This window comes from Pagrus major, chromosome 12 (assembly GCF_040436345.1).
Source record: "Pagrus major chromosome 12, Pma_NU_1.0".
NCBI lineage: Eukaryota > Metazoa > Chordata > Actinopteri > Spariformes > Sparidae > Pagrus > Pagrus major.
This window is the reverse complement of record NC_133226.1, coordinates 11,376,581-11,395,158: the sequence shown is the minus strand read 5'-3', so window position 1 is coordinate 11,395,158 and position 18,578 is coordinate 11,376,581. Positions and strand designations below refer to the sequence as shown.

The window sequence follows — 18,578 nt, the reverse complement described above, 5'->3', positions numbered from 1 at the left end:
GTGCATCAGTTAAAACCAAACCAAAGAACACATTATTCAGTTATTCTGTTTATTTGAAAGAAAAAATATAATTCTCTTTTCACAAAGACCTTCAGTACAAGTACCCTGACCGGTAACACAAATGATACACAGGGGGAAAAAAAAAAAAGGATAGAAAAAAGCATACATGAGAAAACACTTATAAAATGAACACGTCAACACACAATGAGCTTTTTTTTTAAAAAAAACATACAAATCACATCACGTTCACTCACAGGCAGATTTTAAAGGATCACATCACGCTCACATCATCACAGACGAGATGAAGAGGAGGACGAGGATCCTGTTGAAGCTGCACATACACACGTCGATTTGCGCTTCACTCAGACTCAAAACACTTCTTTGTCATAACTGGTGTTGTATTAACAAAATAGCTTACCAAAGCAGAGCCAGCCAACCAGCAACAAGCTCACAGAGAAACTTCAGAAAATGTACACAGAAAAAACATTTCTTTTTAAAACCTTCTGATACAAAATACAACATAATACTGTAAGAAAGACGCCTTAAAATAGGAGTCACCACATCCTATAATACAACACACAAAAACCCACTGAAGTGCATTTCATTTCACTTGCATGATTAGCACAATTTTGCATCACCAAAGTGCACACACCACAAAATGTTTGGAACCAAAAAGCATGATTGATGAAAACTGTCTGTAAATGTGTTTGGTAATATGTAGCTGATGCATCGACTTGCATTATGTGTTTAAATGAAATAAAAGGCTCGCGTGACTGTGCGGCGCCAGATATCGGTGCAAACTGAGAGCAAATGTGCTGGATGTGGAGCGTTTGCTGCCAAGATGTTCTCATCAAAAATCATGCACTCAACAAAACAACACTGCCGCCAACGCCACTTTTGAAAGCAGTTGTTAGCCTGTTATTTATAATACAAATCGATGATAATCAACTCGTCCTTTCAGAGAAGGTCTCTTCTCTCTCTCTCTCTGTGGTTCTTGACTCAACACAGCAGAGGAGCAGTGCTAATGTTGCAGTATCGGGTCCATATGTGTCTCATTTGGAGGCAAAACTGGCCCTTCCCTTCGTGCTTCCATAGCATTGTGAGGCCGCACAATGTGAGGCCGCCATGATGAAGGTTCGGTGGAGATATAAACAAAATCCAAACATGTTCTTCCTCTGAGAGCCTTGGACAGAGCCGATGTTGAAGAAGATGATCCAAATCAGGTAATCTGAGCTCTTCTTGGGAATGATTATGACTTTGGGCCATGAATGCTTGCAAGGCAGAGTGTTATAGTAATAACTGAGGAGGAGCTTTGGCACCGGATGGACCTCATCAAGGATTCTCTGATGTATGATCCTTGAGAGCTCAAAGCCCACATTTTGCAATATACTCTTCTGTTCATCTGTGACAATATACAGGATTCCCAGCTGCATTTGTTGTCCTGTATCAGTATCAGGTCCACGACCTTAACTTTGGCCATTAGTTTGTAAAAATGTGTCCATACGATGATATGGAGGAACCTGTAGCTTTAAAACACCTCGTTTATGTACAGTCTGTAGAGCATAGAGCAGAGGGGATTGTCATGTCGTTCTCTTAGGATCGATTCTCTCGATGCAGGAGGGAAGATCTGAAAATCAGACAAAACAGAACAAAGATAATCAGCCTTACAGTCTTAAATGGTTTGTCATATGTTACAGTTGAGGCAGTTTGATTGTAGAGTGTGTGTACACTCACCGAAGAGACCTGCGACTGTCTTTCTCCATGTTGTTCTCAGGTCCTTCACTCTCATATGACGCCAGATGCAGCTCTGTGGCGATAACACAAGACGAAGCGTAAATTAGTTTCATTTGTTTTCCTTCTTGATGGCAAGCAGCCTTGCTACACGTGGCATTTGTGTGATTAAAATGCAGAGAAAACTGCAAACTGACCGTCTTCGCTGAAGACAGGCGTGGTGACGAGGTACTGGAGGACGCGGCGGTCTCTGTCGAATGGACAAATCACCTGACGCCACACCAGGAACTCGCTCACCTGCTTTGCAAGCTCCCACAGTTTCTGTTGGTACACAGTGACAACAAACTTTATAGAACTCATCTTATTGGCTCATGAAGATACAGAAAATACACAAAAGGAGGACGATGAGGGGAAATGTAATGCTCCTTTAAGCCACAGGGGGGAGACATTACATCAAATGTCAGGGCCTAAAATGTAACTGTGTCACTGTAACATAATTGTACAGTGAATGATCGTTTCTTATTGTGTTTAAATGAGCAGGTCTGTGTGTGAATGTTCATAATAACAATCAAGTCAAAGGCACAGACCACAACCTGATTCATTCAACAACTGAATGTGTCTCTTGAACTGTGGACTGACCTCAAAGTTGATGTGTCCGTTGGCCAGCCTGCTGGCACAGCCTTCATTCAGGAAGTAGATGTCTTTGATGAGGAGGCTGAAGAAAGGAATCACAATCTGGAGGAAAGAGGCAACAGTTGTCACTGACATTTTACATTTACAATTTTTTTGTCTGTCATCAAGAGTCACGCGTGCTCTCTTACCTTCTCTTGACTGCTGTGTGCCGTCTCAGACCTCTGGGTGGCGCCACGGAGCGCAGTGCGGTAGTTGCTGAAGTTACTTGACGGGTCCATTTGGTGCTGAGTGAGGTAAGACAGAGGAGATATCGGTCAAATTACAACATAAAATCTTCAATCCACTTGAATACGTGAATCAGTGACATGTGCATGTTTTCTCACCTCCAATATTTCGAACTTGTCGGTGTTGACTTTACTCCAGGTTTTCTTCAGTCTGGAAACAGGACTCATGTTCATCCCAGCTGAGAGACACAGAAATGTAAGAAAGTAAGAACATGAGCAGACTGGACAGCTTCAGGCCACCACTAACTCAGTTTGTACGTCCTTAAACCATTTAGCGTTAGTCTAAACTCCAGCTGGCACTATATCTATTGACTTCACTGGATTTGATTATCGGCTGTTGGACTAAGACTAAGTGTCTTGTACTTCAAAAACAAGCAGTGACAAAGTGGTTTGTGAATTCAAGTGTAATGTTAATTACAGCTTTAAGTGGCGACCATTAAAATCATTTCAGAAATATCAAGCGCATTTAGCAGTATGTGATCTGTGTTGGATTTCCACTTTCTTTAATGTGTGCTGACACAGGTTGAAGCCCCGCGGTGACTCCTCACATAATTTCCGAGAACGCACCTGTCAGTCAGACAGTGTGTGGGTTGTGTTTAATTGTCTGTTGATGAAAAGTGCGTTTCTGTAGGTTTTTCTGTTCTGTACTCACTGATGATGGCCATGAGGGAGTTGAAGTTGCCAATGTTGAAACACTCCTGAGCAACGTCAATGAAGAACTCTATGATCCGTGCTCGGTGTTTCTTCTTCACCGGCTGTAATGAGAGAACAGGAAGTGAATCAATGACTCGTCAGTCACTTGCCATGAAATATATGCACAATTTTAACCTTAATGATTATAGTTAATATATGTTTTGGAGCACAATGAGCAAACTAGTAGAAACCATTTATTGGTTATGTTGCAGAAGAAGATTGAGCATTGTGAAAGTGAATCCTGCTGATGAACAACAAGAGCCCTGCTGTGTAAACGGACAGACTTCAGATTTACGAACTTCTTTAAGAACAACGTACCATACAGATCTCAGTGGCCACCAGGTAACTCAGTCTGTTGAACCAGTTGATGTAGGCCTCCAGGTTGCTGGTTTTACGCTTCCGGAAGAAACCCTAACAAACAGAAGGAGGGAGATGATGTGGTCAAAATCAGTCAAGACAAATTCTGATTCATTATATGAAATGCTGCCTTATAATTATAGACATCCTAGAAATAATTCTATCAAAAAAAGAAATACAAGGAAACAGACTGCTGCTACTCTGTGATTTCCTTTGCAAATGGACCTTGACAGCCTTCACACCCACACAACCCGTGGAACCTGCACAGTGGAGCCTGTGACGTGTCTGTTGTTATTTCTATCTCCTTTACATCTGCTTTTGGTGTTCTGTGAGACACTCAGTAGTGAACCTGCTCGCCGGAGGCGCTTTTATATAAATAAACATTATAAAAGCATTGTATAAATAACCTTGACTTGGCCGTGGTGATGTAATCCCAGAGATTCATGGATCTATTAAATGCTTATACAACACTGGCAGCCCACTCCACTCAAAACTTCCCCTCTACACTTCAGGACCCCTTACGCTGACTCAACCGCTCTTTTACACAAAGTGGATCTTATATAAGGGGCGCAGCATCGGTGAGGGCCGAAATGCCGCGCGGCCACAAACAGCGGATGAAAGCTTGTTCTGGGCAGCGCTGATTGAAAACGACCCTTCAGCTGACTCACAGGACCACTTAGGAGAGAAAGAGCCCTTCAGATACACTTAGACATACACACAATGGCTCTCTCATACTGTGTTCGATGCATGTTCAAAAACCAAATTTAAAAAAAATAAAAGCTGCACATTTTCCCCAAATTTGCCAGGAGGACCTTTCATGTGGTTTCTAAAGCAAATTAACTTGAAGTGAAGCAGACCGCAAATTACACTGAGAGCGGACCCAAAATGAAGACACTTGAAATCAAAATAAGGAATGACTACAAACTGGGGCTTTTCTGTATCATTGCTTTGATGTTGATAATTATATAGACATGTCACCCATTGAAAGACTGCTTTAATCATTTACAAATCCTATTAATCAGCAACATAAAATACAAGAAGGAAAAAGTAAACTAACAAATATGTTTTCTGCTTGACTCGGGTCGTGATTATGTTTAATGTCTTATTGTTTCCAAACGTTGTGATAGGGATCATACAATTCTGAAATAATCTGAGTTATGGTGTTCAAAAACAGGCTGAGCAACTGGAGAGAGAGAGATAATAAATGGCTTTCATTCAAACCCATTGTACCTTATGGTTCTCCAGAGGATCCTTCATGGCGAATGTCTGGATGAACTCCTCAGGGCCGATAAAACTCAGTCTGTCCTGAAGGCAGTGAAGAGGGAGAGAAAATGATCAGGATGACGATAACAGTATTATGTAAGAGGGAGATAATCAAGAAGACAAGGAGATGAATAAAAGATGAAGACGCAGAAGACCAAAAATGAGATTAAAGAGATGCTTGAGAAAATTGGATATGATGATGAAAAAATTTAATTTGTGTGGAAGGACAGCTATTACTATAATAAGTGTTCATTACAGAAAAAAACAACAAAACAAAAACCTACATTGACATCTTCTAGAAGGTGCAATACGTAAGAAGTGGCCACCGTTCAAATTCATACTCAAAACAAATAGGGGGCAGCAAAAACCCCTACTAACTGCTGCTAACTGTAGCTGCCCTTAGCTAGTTAGCTCAGTTAGTTGTGCAGTATGTGAGTATTTACACTGCTAGCACAGGATTTTTGGATCAGAATGGGCCAGAGCTAGCTGGTTAGCATGCTAACTTCAGTAGATTTTATATATATATAAATATATATATATATATATATATATATATATATATATATATATATATATATAGATATATCTATATCTATATCTATATCTATATCTATATATATATATATATATATATATATATATATACATATATATAATTTGACATAATAATGTCAAAAGCGCTATTTTTTCACATTCCGTTGATAACTATAGTTCATTTTTGAATGTTTTCAACTAAAATTCTTACATATTGCCCCTTTAAACATGTGCTCTAAGAACAGCACGAGTGAAAACAATTTATCTTCATATAAAATTCCAGTTTTATTACTTTCTATATATGCTGTGAAGCAGGACAGACCACAAAAGGGGTTTACTGCAAAACAATAAAACCAAGAAATGACAATAACAGCAAAAAACTCAGTAAGTCAACACACAAGCAACTTAGCAGCTTACACATATTCATTGAGCCTATAAATGAGTGTTCTTAAACACAGCTTTTACACCACCAACATAATAAATTCACTAAATTTAGATGGGTAAAAACCGCCTGTGGAGTAGTAACCACATGCCATAAAATCAACACATTTCATCAGAGAGGCAACAACAGATGGTTACACAGGACACTCCTGACAGAGTCCCAAATCTTAGCCCATCTCATGTCTTACCAGTTCGATGTGTGTGAGCTGCTGGGCGAGGATGAAGGCGTCCTCACACACGCTCATTACGTCGCTTCGCTGACCCGAGGCCTGTTTGCTTTTCAGAGAAGCGGGCCGCTCCATCGCCACGGTATTGAGCGCAGCTACGGCCTCCTCGTACTGGCCGAGGGCAGAGAGGCGTTTGATCAGCCGCTGGGTCATCTGCTGCATGGCTCGCCAAGAGTACTGGAGACATGACACACACAGAACAAGTCATAAGAGTTGTTCCTACCTCATTTAGATTCTGTCATTAACCAGCTCAAAGTACACTTCAGTTTGCAGCCATTAAAATTAAACTAGATTAATAGCTTGCAGCCATGCTATTTTCTGTCACTTTGGACTAAATGTAAACCAGTTCAGACATATTTGGCGAGGTTGTGGAGGTGCAGACTTGGGCAGATTAGCTAAGAATCAGCTGTAGTTAGCTTTGGGCTAATGTTACATACATTAAAGCAACATTATGTATAAATTGAAGCTGTTATTTTAAGGTAAAAAGTTATATAATGTTGCTAGAAAATTGTTTTAAAATGTATCTACGGTAGATTTGACACTGACCTCATCTCCTCGGGCTACGTGGTGCGTCATGTCCTTGAGGCATCGCATCATCCTCTCGTCCCTGAAGTCGTATGGAAACGTCTCCGTCCATTCGGTCAGCAGCTGCACCAGCTTGGGCGCCACCTCACGGAAACGGATCTAAAAGACATCATTTGGCACGTCAAGTGGCGCTGAAGCAGACATTCTATAATTTGACAGCATTTTTGAGAGTCATGTGTCGAGACAAAACCTTGTGACCTTTCTCAAACAGCACAAAAGAAGCCAGTGTAGCCTGTCTTTGTATGCTGCCATTAGTTGTGTGTTGGTTAACTTTATTGTTCACATTAAATGTGTTCCCTTCATTTTTTATTTCCCCGTTGTCGATTTGAACCCTCTCTGTCTCCTCTGGAATTTCTTTGCTCATGAAATAGTCAATAAATATTTTCACCCAAAAAAGAAATACAGAGGTTTGTATGTGTGTGGGAGAGTGAGTGTAACAGTGTTAAACTAGGTGTGAGTTTGTGTAGGAGAGAGGGTGAAATTTAGAGGATTAATTACACCTGTGTGTATGTGTGAACGTGTTTGAGTGTGTAATCTGCCCACCTTATCCAGCAGGGCATCTCCGGACCGCTGCTGCTCCACACACAGGTGACAAACCCTCGTCATGAGCTCGTACGGGTGCAGGAAGAGGCGTGAACTCAGCAGGAAGGTGAACACGTACGACCTCTGATGATGAGGAAACAGAACAGCTCTCAGAGAAACAGGAGATGAGAAGTAACCACTACAACTAAAACATTTAGAGCAGTTTACTGGTGCTTACATCAGGGTAGTAGTCGACTGTAGGAACCAGGTGCTGGATCAGCGCCTCAAGGGATGCTGAAACCAAACTGTTGTCATGGTAACACATCTCCCCATAGCTAGCGGTGACGCCGTGTGGGTAAATTCGGCCTTTTGCTGTGATGGAGTTGTTGCGGCATGACTGCTCGCTGCCGCCGCTGCTGCCACTGGTGTGGCGGTACGCACGTCCAGGACAGGAAGTGCTATGCTGTCTCGGGCTGTGGGGCTGCGGCGAGGAGTACGGGTTCTCCGACACGGCATAGGTGCTGTTGTAATGATGCTCCTTTGTGGTCGAAGAGGAGACTGAGGAGCTGCGGTACGAACTGTGACGTTGCGGTATGTCGTAGGGGTTTTCTGTGGAGGAATAGGCGCTGTTGTAGACGTTTTCCTTGGCGGGCTTTGGGCCAGTGCCGTTGCGGTACGGGCTGTGAGGCTGAGGATGGTTGTTGTTGTTGCTGCTGTAAGAGTTGAACTTTCCAGCATAAGGGGTCGTGGGAGGCATGATGACCTGTAGAAACGACATGACATGAGGAGGTTTTAGGACATATCAATATATATCTCGATATTTCCACAATCAAGAGAGAAATTGTAAACCCTTTTGTAATACCTTTAATGTATTTCATGCAGAAGAACAGGTTTTGGATTTGTTCCTTCTCATTATTCATCTCATGACCCCTCATATTTATCTTACAACCTCCCTGGAAACCACTGACCTAAAACACTGAGATAATTAAAGGGATAGCAACCAAGCAAGTGTAGACAAAGTAATTTTGTCACAAAGTACTGATACTATGATACAATTAGGTAAAAATAAATAGTTTAAAAAAGCAGCAAGCATTCTTTCTGGTTTGAAATGATACTTTCTATCTACATTAGGCATTCAAACATTGATATTCACTGCTGTTGAAAATGCTGCTGTTTAATAACCATCTTTCAGTCAACATTAGAAGCCACAGTATATTTTCTGAATCAAAAATCATGACTACAAATGTCTGCTGTAGTTTCCCTGATGTTATACTATGACACAACCCTCCCTCACTCCCTGGGAATGTTTTCTTACTGTGTTCACATGTTGTGTAAATATCTGTTTGAGGACTCGATCACGCAACCCAGAGACTTAGACACGTCTGTGGAAGTAATAATTACACTTAATCACATAATTTCACCCCTCCTCTGTTTACCGTTTTGGCTCTGAACTGTTGAAAGATGCCTGTTGTGCAATCCACTTTCCCTAAATCTTATTTGTTAGTAAGAAAAATTACCAAATGGCTTTTTAACACTGATTTTTCTCCACCATCTCCTGCTTTATCACATTCCCGAGGCAATTTGTTTTGGCATCAGCGCTGCATAAGGAAAAAAAATAGGCCAACAGATGGAGGATCTCGAGACAGCAATGATCTTTTCTGTCTTAATGGTGTAGATAATTGGATCTGAGGTAGGTAAGCTGATCCCAGATCACCACCAAGGCGTGCTTTAACTCTGGAGCCATCTTTATCCTGCTACTGTTGTCTGTCTAGGAACCACATGCCAAGTCGCACACACACACTTACACATGTGCCACACACAGCGACGTATACACATGCACGTACACTGTGCCAGAAAACAAAACCCTGCACGACTCCAGCAGACTTTTGTTTGTCCATCACAGCGCCGACAGAGGAGTGTCTGCCTGAGCCAACATCTTACACACACACACACACACACACACACACACACACACACACACACACACACACACACACACACACACACACACACCCTTGTCCACCATGGCGCCTAGCCCCACGCGGGTATAATCCAAACACACACACATGTCACACATAAACAAATGATGGCTTGAGTGACAAACACACACACACACACACACACACACACACACACACACACACACACACACACACACACACACACACACACACACTCCACAGCGCCTGGCATCATGCCAGTGTAAGCCAGTCCAGTGCCAGCCCCTCTTCTGAACTCTGTGATCTCCGCCTGCTGTTTTCCTTCTAACTCGGTTAAAAGATTACGGTGGCTTTACCTTCCTAAAGTTACACTATGCTTTCTGGAGCAGCGCGGCTTGAGATAAGAATCCACTGTGTGATATTTACTCCAGTTTGAATGCTGTTTTTTTCTGTCTCCAAGCTTGTGTTTGCATTGAAAGGTGACACACATGGAAAACACCATCTAAAAATTTAAAACCAATCTGAGTTTTTCCAGTCAGACTTCCTGAAAAGTTGACCTCTGGATAGTCTGCGGCTTCCATGCTGCAGCACTGAAATTTTACTCGCTCTAAATCATAGGTTGGACTCGCCATGGACGACTTAATGATGACGTTGGGAGCATAATTTCATATTGAGAGCATTGTCTAAATTCTCTTGTTTGTAAACTTTGAGAAATTGCAGCCTTACACTGGGGTTTGATGTGGTGGTTAAAATACAGGAAAGGGCAGAAATGTACAGTTTTGTTAGATCATGGTCCCAACAATACCACAAGAATACATTTGCATGTGTGCAGGGTTTGTTCAAGTGCTCAGCTTTTCAAAAAATAAGGTTCTTAAAGCTTTTTTCCTTTCACTGGCATCAGTTTTGTAATGTGGCACAACAGACAATATCTCCTGTGATGACAAATGGCATGTGGTGCCTGAAATGTCATAACCCAGTTCATCAAAAGGTTAAAAATAATTGAATGTTTGATGGAGCTGCAGCCAAAATATCATCTGTCAAAGGATTTAAACCAGTGGAATTTGTCCAAACTGCTTTAAAATTATGTAAAATTCATACTCCAACCAATCAATAGAGTACCCGCTAACTGCTAACTGTGGCTGCCATTAGCTTGTTAGCTCAGTTAGCTGTGCAGCTAGTAGTCCTATCAGTCAGTGCCCACCCGAGGAGGCCTGAGCTATACAATTGGACTATACCATCTTGAGGTACAAAGTAGTACTTGACAAGAAGGGTTGGCGTTAGCCGGTTAGCATATTAACTTCAGGAAATAACTCTGAAGCTAAGCACATAGACGTCGTTGACATAATGTCAAAACTGTTATTCTTCACGTTCTGTTGATAATATTCATTTTTGAATGTTTTAAAGTAAAATTCTGACATGTTGCACCTTTAAAGAGACAACATAATTTGGTGGTTTCAATGGATGTGACTGCTGTCAAATATCTTACGGCACATGAGCACCTTTTCTGTCTTTGTCCAGCTTTAGTTTCAGTGTCCAATATGAGTTTGAAAGCATCTTTAGGGTGTATGAATAAACTGATTAAAGGAAAGCCTGGTTTTGCTGCTGGACTAGCTTCCTTCTTAGATCCCTGCAGATTAACTTCACTCCAGTTGGTTCCAGAGCTGAAAACAACCTAAATCTTTCAACCTGAAGCAGACCATTTTTTTCCCCCTAAATCACATAATGTGGTTTTAAAAAGGTACACCCAGCTATGCTGAGGCCGGTTATAACAGGCGGGGGAGAACGAGGGGGAGGTGTTCAACAATAGAGGTATTATCTATCCTGTCATGGCATTAACAGCCACACAAAGACCCCCAGGAAGAGATCAGAGCAGATCACAGCAGATCAGACCCACACAGCAGCTTTCACAAACTCTGCTTGCCATCGTCAGGCCATATGACGCCCTGCCTGTGCATGAAGCAAGGCTGGGATCATTTTCACATCAGTCAAACCATTAAAGCAGACTTTGTCATTCTTTGGAAAGGCGTGAACGCTTATTATACCCTGACAGGCGTCATCTACTCTGAGGTAATGCGCCATAAAGCCACCAGTTTTATTTGCCCAGTGCAATAAAGGTAGACTTGGTGGCTTCAGTAAAGGAGCATATCGAAACTCTCATATTGACGTAAGCTGATATATCTGCACGTGGTGCTAGGACCTCAAGGTCAGCTCTCATTTAGTGCAAGGAATACATGCACAGCACACATATAGACTATTAAAAACAACAGTATAATCATGGATTGTTGTGTGCAAGCACTCTGCAGCTGACCTGGTCAGTCTAAATTGTCCTTATTGAAAGCCAATTGACCCCGGTAAGCGTCTATGTACTCACTGACCTAATAATAGTTGGTCCTGAAACCCCCCGATGCTTCACCACAACAGGAGCTAAAAGGAACAAGAGAAGATGTGTTTGCAAAGACTCCTGCTTTTTGTGACATCTAATTAAATTGGAAGCCTTAAAGCAGGACATGTGGCTAGAAAACAATTCAACATTAGTGTCTTTCCACAGTGAAATTGTCATAAGCATCTGTGAAGCACTATGAAGTTACATAAACTACTAATTCAGGGCTCTAGACTAACTTTATCAACCAATAATACATTTAAACTTAATTTCTTAACAAATTATGTAATTGATCACAAACAGGAATAAGCGTGAAAACACATCAGAGCACAGGCAACAAAAAAATGATGATAACCAAAATAGTCACACCCTGGAGCCCTGTAATTAATTTGTTGTGATTGGGATATTCTGTTCATATTGCTCAGTTTATGGGCAATTTAATCTATTCCAATGGGGCTCCATAATCTGCAGTAAAATATGGATACCAAGCCCCTTCAAATGCACTAACTTGTGTAAAGTTCACCATATAGGTTCACACAATGTGGTGTGAGCGCAAAGCAGCTGATAACAGGATGTGTAAAACAATTTATAAGAGTAGTAAAAGGTCAATCTAATGCAATGTTATCTTTGTTCTACTTTGCACTTTATGCACTTTGGCACTAATAAGTCGCAGCACGTATGGAGTGTGAGGGAAACCCTTCACAGTCAGCCTTATTCGTCACAATAAATGAGGTTAAAGTCCAGGCACGTATCACTTACTCGTGTTTTTACACGTACAAGAGTTAACCCTTTAAACAGCTCACTACCATACACACAAATCCCACAAGATGATGTCAGTAATTTCAACAATTTCTGTATACCAAAGAAAAACAAAGAAAGTGAGCTCACATTTAGTCAGTCCATTTTTCTCTGGAAGGAGCGCCTCCTCACTCCCAAACTTGTGATTTGTTACTTCCTGTAGGTGGAGAAGTGTCACCTACGTCAAATGATATGAATCTGTGACACCTAAATGTTTGGAATGGGGACAGTCTGGTCTTGATTTTGTTTTGATGCAGTACCTCACACGTTGCCTGCTGAAATGTTTCCATTCTATCAGATCTGACTAACTCACCACACCTTGTTGGCAAATGAATTATACTCACGCAAATCATAGTTCTAATCAGCTCTGCTACCTCTCACTGAGAACCACCTTACTCAGGTTAGTTTTGACATTGTGACATCTATGTAGGTCTATTGTGTTGCAGAGATATCTCCTGAAGTTAGCATGCTAACCAGCTAGCTCTAGCCTGTCCTGGTCCCGAGCTCATGGGCTAGTGGTATAAACATCATCACTTCCCCTGTGCTCCGAGCTGCCAGGCCTGAACACAAGCTGTGCGGCTAACTGAGCTAAATAGCTAACGGCAGCTACAGTTAGTTAGCAGCAGTAAGCGTTTACTCTAGTGATACGCTTAATCGCTTACTATATGAAATGTCAAGAAAATTGTGAAAAATGCTCATCACAATTTCCCGAAGCCCAAAGTGACGTTTTCAAATTGTTTCTTTTGTCCAACCAACAGTCCAAAAACCAAAGACTCCTCATTTATTACCATAAATTACAAAGAAAAGCAGCAAATTCTTACCAGGGCTCCAGGGTGTGAGTATTTTGGTTGCACATGCGCACAAAAATCTGTCAAGTACAGCTAAGCATTTTCATTGGTTGCACCAGTGCGCCCAAACATCAAGTTATTTATTGTGGGGTTTCGTTAAACAACTGAGGTTATCGCAAAATCTTATTGCGTGTGCAGTGATCTACATGAAGAAAAACATGCATTTGCACCTTTATTCCTGTTTCCAATCATTTACATTATGCATTTTTCTTTCTTTTTTATGTATTATTAGGTGCACCTGAATCATGTACTGGTGCATCTTAATGAAAACATTAGGTGCACCAGTGCATATCTAATATAAAAATATCTGGCTATTTATTTTCTTTCAATCAACTAACCAATTATTTCACTAATCATGCACCTCCTCTGGACTGCTGATCAATCAAAACAAAACATTTGAGCATTTTTCTCCTTTTTCTGACACTTTTAGATCAAATTATAAGTGTAAGCGCACCCATTCTTCTGCCCAGTTAGCTCTTCTTCTCTATTTAAGAACATATGAATAAACAGCTGAACACAAGCATCCGCTGACATGTAATTTTGTTCTAGTTGGCAGCCCACTGCACACCCATAATCACAGTTCTGACTCTGCAACCTCATCACTACCAGACTTCGAGCGTCATCATCACCTGACCAAATGGGCCAAAACCAAAGTAGGAAAACACCGCAGAGCTCAAACAAACTGCTCCACTTCACGCTCGAGTAAGCGTACGGGGTCAGACGAGGCCTGCGGCCGCTGTCAAAACACCAGACTGCAGGACCCGCTGACCAGTTTATAAAACCTGCACCTGCTGAACTGAATCTGATAGACAGGCAAACAGAGCCGGAAACAGACTCCATGTTCAGATTGGCTGGAGAGATACGTGGAGTACAATTCACCCACGGATGGTCCTGTTTTTCATCTTTTAGTCCCACACACACACGTTGCATTCAAGCTTGCGTTGCTTTGTGTGTAGGCGCCACACATACACACACACACACACACACACCCACAGTGTTTTAAAAGGACGGAGGCACAGGCACACTGTGCCAACTAGGCACAGACACACACCTGTCCCTTGTATGATCTGGTAGGCTAGTACAGTATTAACCTAGAGTCAGAAAGGATAAAGACACATTATCTCCCCTGCTTCTGGGATACAATAAATCTAAGCTCTCTCACACAGACACACACATATTTTCTATTGTCGATGCATCTACACATCCCACAAACCACTGCCTCACAGCACAACAGGAACAAGATTAAAGTTGGAAAAACAACTGCACTTGATTGTTTTTAGACCAGCTGAAACCTCAAATGTTGCCTGTGCTCCTCAGACTGCCTTTGTGTTAATTATTAAATGAGTTAAACCATTTTATTGAGGTCTATTCAAGCAGCCTGTCACGTTAGCTTGCAAAGTAAGAGAGGGAACCGAGGCAATCATTTCAGCTAAGTTAAGAGCCTGTTGGTTTATATATAGAGGTGTGGAGGGAATAAAGCTGTTTAAAGTCTGTTTTGGCCAGAAGTACACACACTTTCTCTCGGTCTTTTTTCTTTTCCCAGCAGACACATACACAATCTGTTATTCTCTCCCCTCTCTCCTACACACACTCACACACACAGGCCACCATGCCTGGTCTACATTATGGGCTTCTGACTGAGTCATAACACAGTAAAAGTAAGAGCTGACTGTGAAAAACGCCATGCTGTGTAACCACAGTCCCATCACAGGTGCTGGTGAGTAAGGTTTGTTTGTGTCTGACAGCCAGCCTAATTATAAACCCACATGGGTGGTAAACAATAACAACAACAACAAATGGAGCAAAGAGGAAGAAAAAAAGACATTGGGGAGGATAATATTAGCTTTGTTTTCTAAGTATTACAAAACTGAACAGAAGCTATGGTCGTTTTAGAGAATAAAGTCTCATTTGCATCGATGCTCACAGCTACTTAAAATGAAATTAAAACCCTATAAACGTAATTTTATGGCTATAAACCTTAATTTTGTGTCGTAAAATGTCTTATTATCATCCTATTAAACCTCTCCAGGAGATACACGTCAGATTTTAATACAGTCGTAATAGTTTTTGCGGGCATGAAGCTCATTCAAACAAGAATAAAGTTCCTATAAATACCACCATCATCCACACCCTCCACTTACCTCGTATGCGATGCAGCTCAGTGTCCGAATGCAGTTTCTTTCAATTGACAAATAAACGAGACTATCCCAAACTCTTTGTAATCTCCGTTCCGGTTACAGCTGCACGGTGAAACACTCGCACAAGTCTGTCAGCGGTGCGTCTGCTCCGTGCTCTCCTCCATTGTGTGTCTGCTCCTGGTGGCTGAGTCAATTTGAACCAGCAGCGCCGTAATGAGCCTCAAAGCGAGGCGTATTCAAATGACTTCCATAGAGCCGGGAAAACCGGCCAATCGCGGCACGGGGGCGGGGGCCTCTGGGGGCGGCGCGGGCCAATCGCGGCGGAGGAGTCGAAAAATCGAAATCTCCGGAGATTCTGATTGGCTGGCTCGCCGTTCGTCGAAGTTCTTTCTTTTCAACCGCAGCCAGGAGCAGTGAATGTTTTTGTTGGAGAGCTGAACTATGGAAGGTGTAAGGTTTCCCCCCGGAATGTGGCCGTGTGTGTGGCTGTGAGTTAGTCTCAATGACTTAAAAAGCAAGAGTTTGTTAGAGTATAAGTGTATAAGCTGGTTTATTCAGTATTTATTAAAGGTTCGTCTTGTGAATGATGTCATGAGGCACATGAAAATAAGCTAGCTATTCTAAAGCTTTTAGCTAGAAAGATGATGCTGATATAAGGAATAGCAGTCCTGCAGCATATTGTAGCATTGTTTTTGCATTTACTACAAAATATTTTTTTCATACCTATTGTAGGTTGCATTCCAGCATCAAGGCTGCAGTGGGAGGATGGCATCTTTAAATTTGCTCCAATTCAGGTCATTCTTGCCAGTGAACATTTTGTTGGCTTGAAGCTGCCTTGATTTAATTAAAGAATAAGTTCACCCAAAAATGAAATTTCAGACAGTATACTGCAAGAGCTCAGTGGAAAGTTGGGTGAAGTTTTGTAGTCCACAAAACATTTTGGGAGCTTCACAGCGAAAAAAGCATGGCAGCATTCTTCTAAACAACTTATGTAGATGGGGACTTGTTTTAAAACATGGAATAACAACTTTAAAAAAACTTAAAATGGCTCCATACAGCTCACTTGGTGTAATCCAAGTCTCCTGAAGCCCCAAGATCCCAAATTGATTTGAAAAGACATTGACGTTTAGACCTTTAACGCCCGGCCGGGCTGGGGTGTGTACTTACGTTTTTTGCTTAGCAGCTGCAGTGAAGATTTCAGCTTAAAAAAGGATGCAGATAACCTCTTCAAGTCAAACTAATTTATTTGGCCACTAGTGGGTAGTGGAGCAAACTGAAAACACCTCTGACATATGATATCCTTGATATCAGTGTTGTTGGTAGCGTCCAAGATTTCAGAGCTAGTTTATAACACTTTTATTGAGCCACACACCACTTCAACATACAATGTTTGTGTGTAAAGGTGCAGCATAACAAACTCGAACCGCATTAGGTAATTTATACCAGACTGGTGGTCACAGTTAATTATACCTGGTCATAGCTGTTTCTTGCAAGACCGTCCTCTAACTGTATGTTGCTAAACCTTTAAACTGTACCTGACTTTGAGTAAATCTATAAACACAGTTATTTACTCTCAGCTGTACTGTGTACATTATTCAACACAGTGGGCATTAAAGGCAAAGTGGTAATTTACAGGATTTTTTATTTACAGGAACTGCATTAATTACATGTTGCATTAACTTTATCTTCAGGAATTAAGAAAACTAGTCTGGCGACATTATCTGGTGGGGGTTTGAAAGGATTTCACAAGCCCACATAGTTGGAGAAATTACTCAACCCATAACACAGTTATCCTTAAATTGAAGTGAAAACAAGAAGATTATCTAATTTAGGTTTTCATGTAACAACAGGAATATGTACAGTAAATCCTGCTCTGTGTGTGCAGTGTGGGTCGTTGTAGGCACAGGCAGGGTTAAAACAACAGGTTTTTACTCTGTCCGAGTATAAAAACACACCTCATCTCTTTCTCTAAATGTTTAGAATACACTCTAAATATATATACTATTCTGCCTCCAACAGTCTAATTTCCTCTGAAATATGGTAATTAAAGCAAGGTGGGTGCACACCATTCCCACCCCCTCATCTACCACTGCACCGCTGCCATCCACCTCAGCACAGTCCTGTCCTTTTCATTGCATAAACATCCAATTACATAAACACAGCGTTAGACTTACACTACGGGCCCTGAAGTTGTGGGCGGCACTCATTTTTTGATCACTGACACCTCTTACATTCTGACACATCACCGTTCAGGCGAGAATAGCTGATCTCTGAGTCTTTTAGGCTGCAGGGTTTTCTCGTCAATAACCCAACTCCTACACCAGGCTCCCAAGTGCACAGCTTCCGGATGCGCTCGGCCATGTGTGGATCACAAATGCGTGCAAACACAAAGTACGCCCATACACACACATGCACACGCATCTGCTTCCGGTGGTGCTTGACCATGGCGACGCTCTGGTGAGGGCCCTCATGAGATTTTTTTTTTTTTTGATTGGCTGCATGACGCCCACAGCTGCTTTTGAGGGAGACTTCCTGTCCGAGTGGCATATGAAATCAAGGATGTCAGTGTAAATAAGATAAACTGCTATGACGTTAACACCATCCCCATTAGCCAAACAGTTGTTTTATGGATGTATTTGGCATACAGTTACTTTCTTTTTATCCCACATTTTGTCACATGTTGTCTCTCCTTTGTTCTCACCTGTCTCCTTCTGCTGAAATCTTGAAGACAAAATGTTCAAGAAGTATCAAATTAAAAAAAGTTCAGACTTTCTGAAAAACATCTTATGTAACCCTTAAGACATTTAGAAACTATTTATCAATGACAGTAGAATTGGTCTGGCCTTAAATGTTTCCCAAACAGAGCAAAAGAAAGAATTATCTCTTTTGAGTATGACTTTAACACGAGAGAATGGAACGGAGAAACAGGAGGGAAACATCCTGCAGGATTCAAACCTAGGCCACATGGTTCCAGAGGCTTAATTGGTTAAATAAAAAGGTGGTTTAATTGAGTTAAGGAGGATTTCTGCTTCTCGTCTGCACACATTGTCACGCAAGAAAAACGTTCTGACGACCATTAAGGGAAAGACCATCATGAAAAACTAATCTGTGCCCTGTGTAAATGCACAGAGCTGATGTGAAAGCGTTTAGTGTGAAGGTCATGTTGTTTAAGTTGTTCTGTATTAATGGAAAACACTCATCATC

At 41.5% G+C, this 18,578-nt stretch overlaps 1 protein-coding gene across 1 annotated transcript; it reads right to left on the bottom strand.

Annotated features, from left to right (window-relative positions):
* Positions 1 to 39: 39 nt before the first annotated feature.
* Positions 40 to 15,586, bottom strand: LOC141006040 (ras-GEF domain-containing family member 1B-B-like). The gene is made up of 14 exons (XM_073478133.1): positions 15,378 to 15,586; positions 7,509 to 8,033; positions 7,292 to 7,414; positions 6,710 to 6,847; positions 6,125 to 6,340; positions 4,929 to 5,003; positions 3,660 to 3,752; positions 3,301 to 3,403; positions 2,748 to 2,827; positions 2,553 to 2,648; positions 2,371 to 2,466; positions 1,929 to 2,052; positions 1,735 to 1,807; positions 40 to 1,627 (listed from the first exon to the last, which is right to left on the bottom strand). Exons 2-14 carry the CDS (start codon positions 8,025 to 8,027, stop codon positions 1,594 to 1,596), a joined length of 1,770 nt encoding a protein of 589 aa, XP_073334234.1. The 5' UTR covers positions 8,028 to 8,033; positions 15,378 to 15,586; the 3' UTR covers positions 40 to 1,593.
* Positions 15,587 to 18,578: the final 2,992 nt, after the last annotated feature.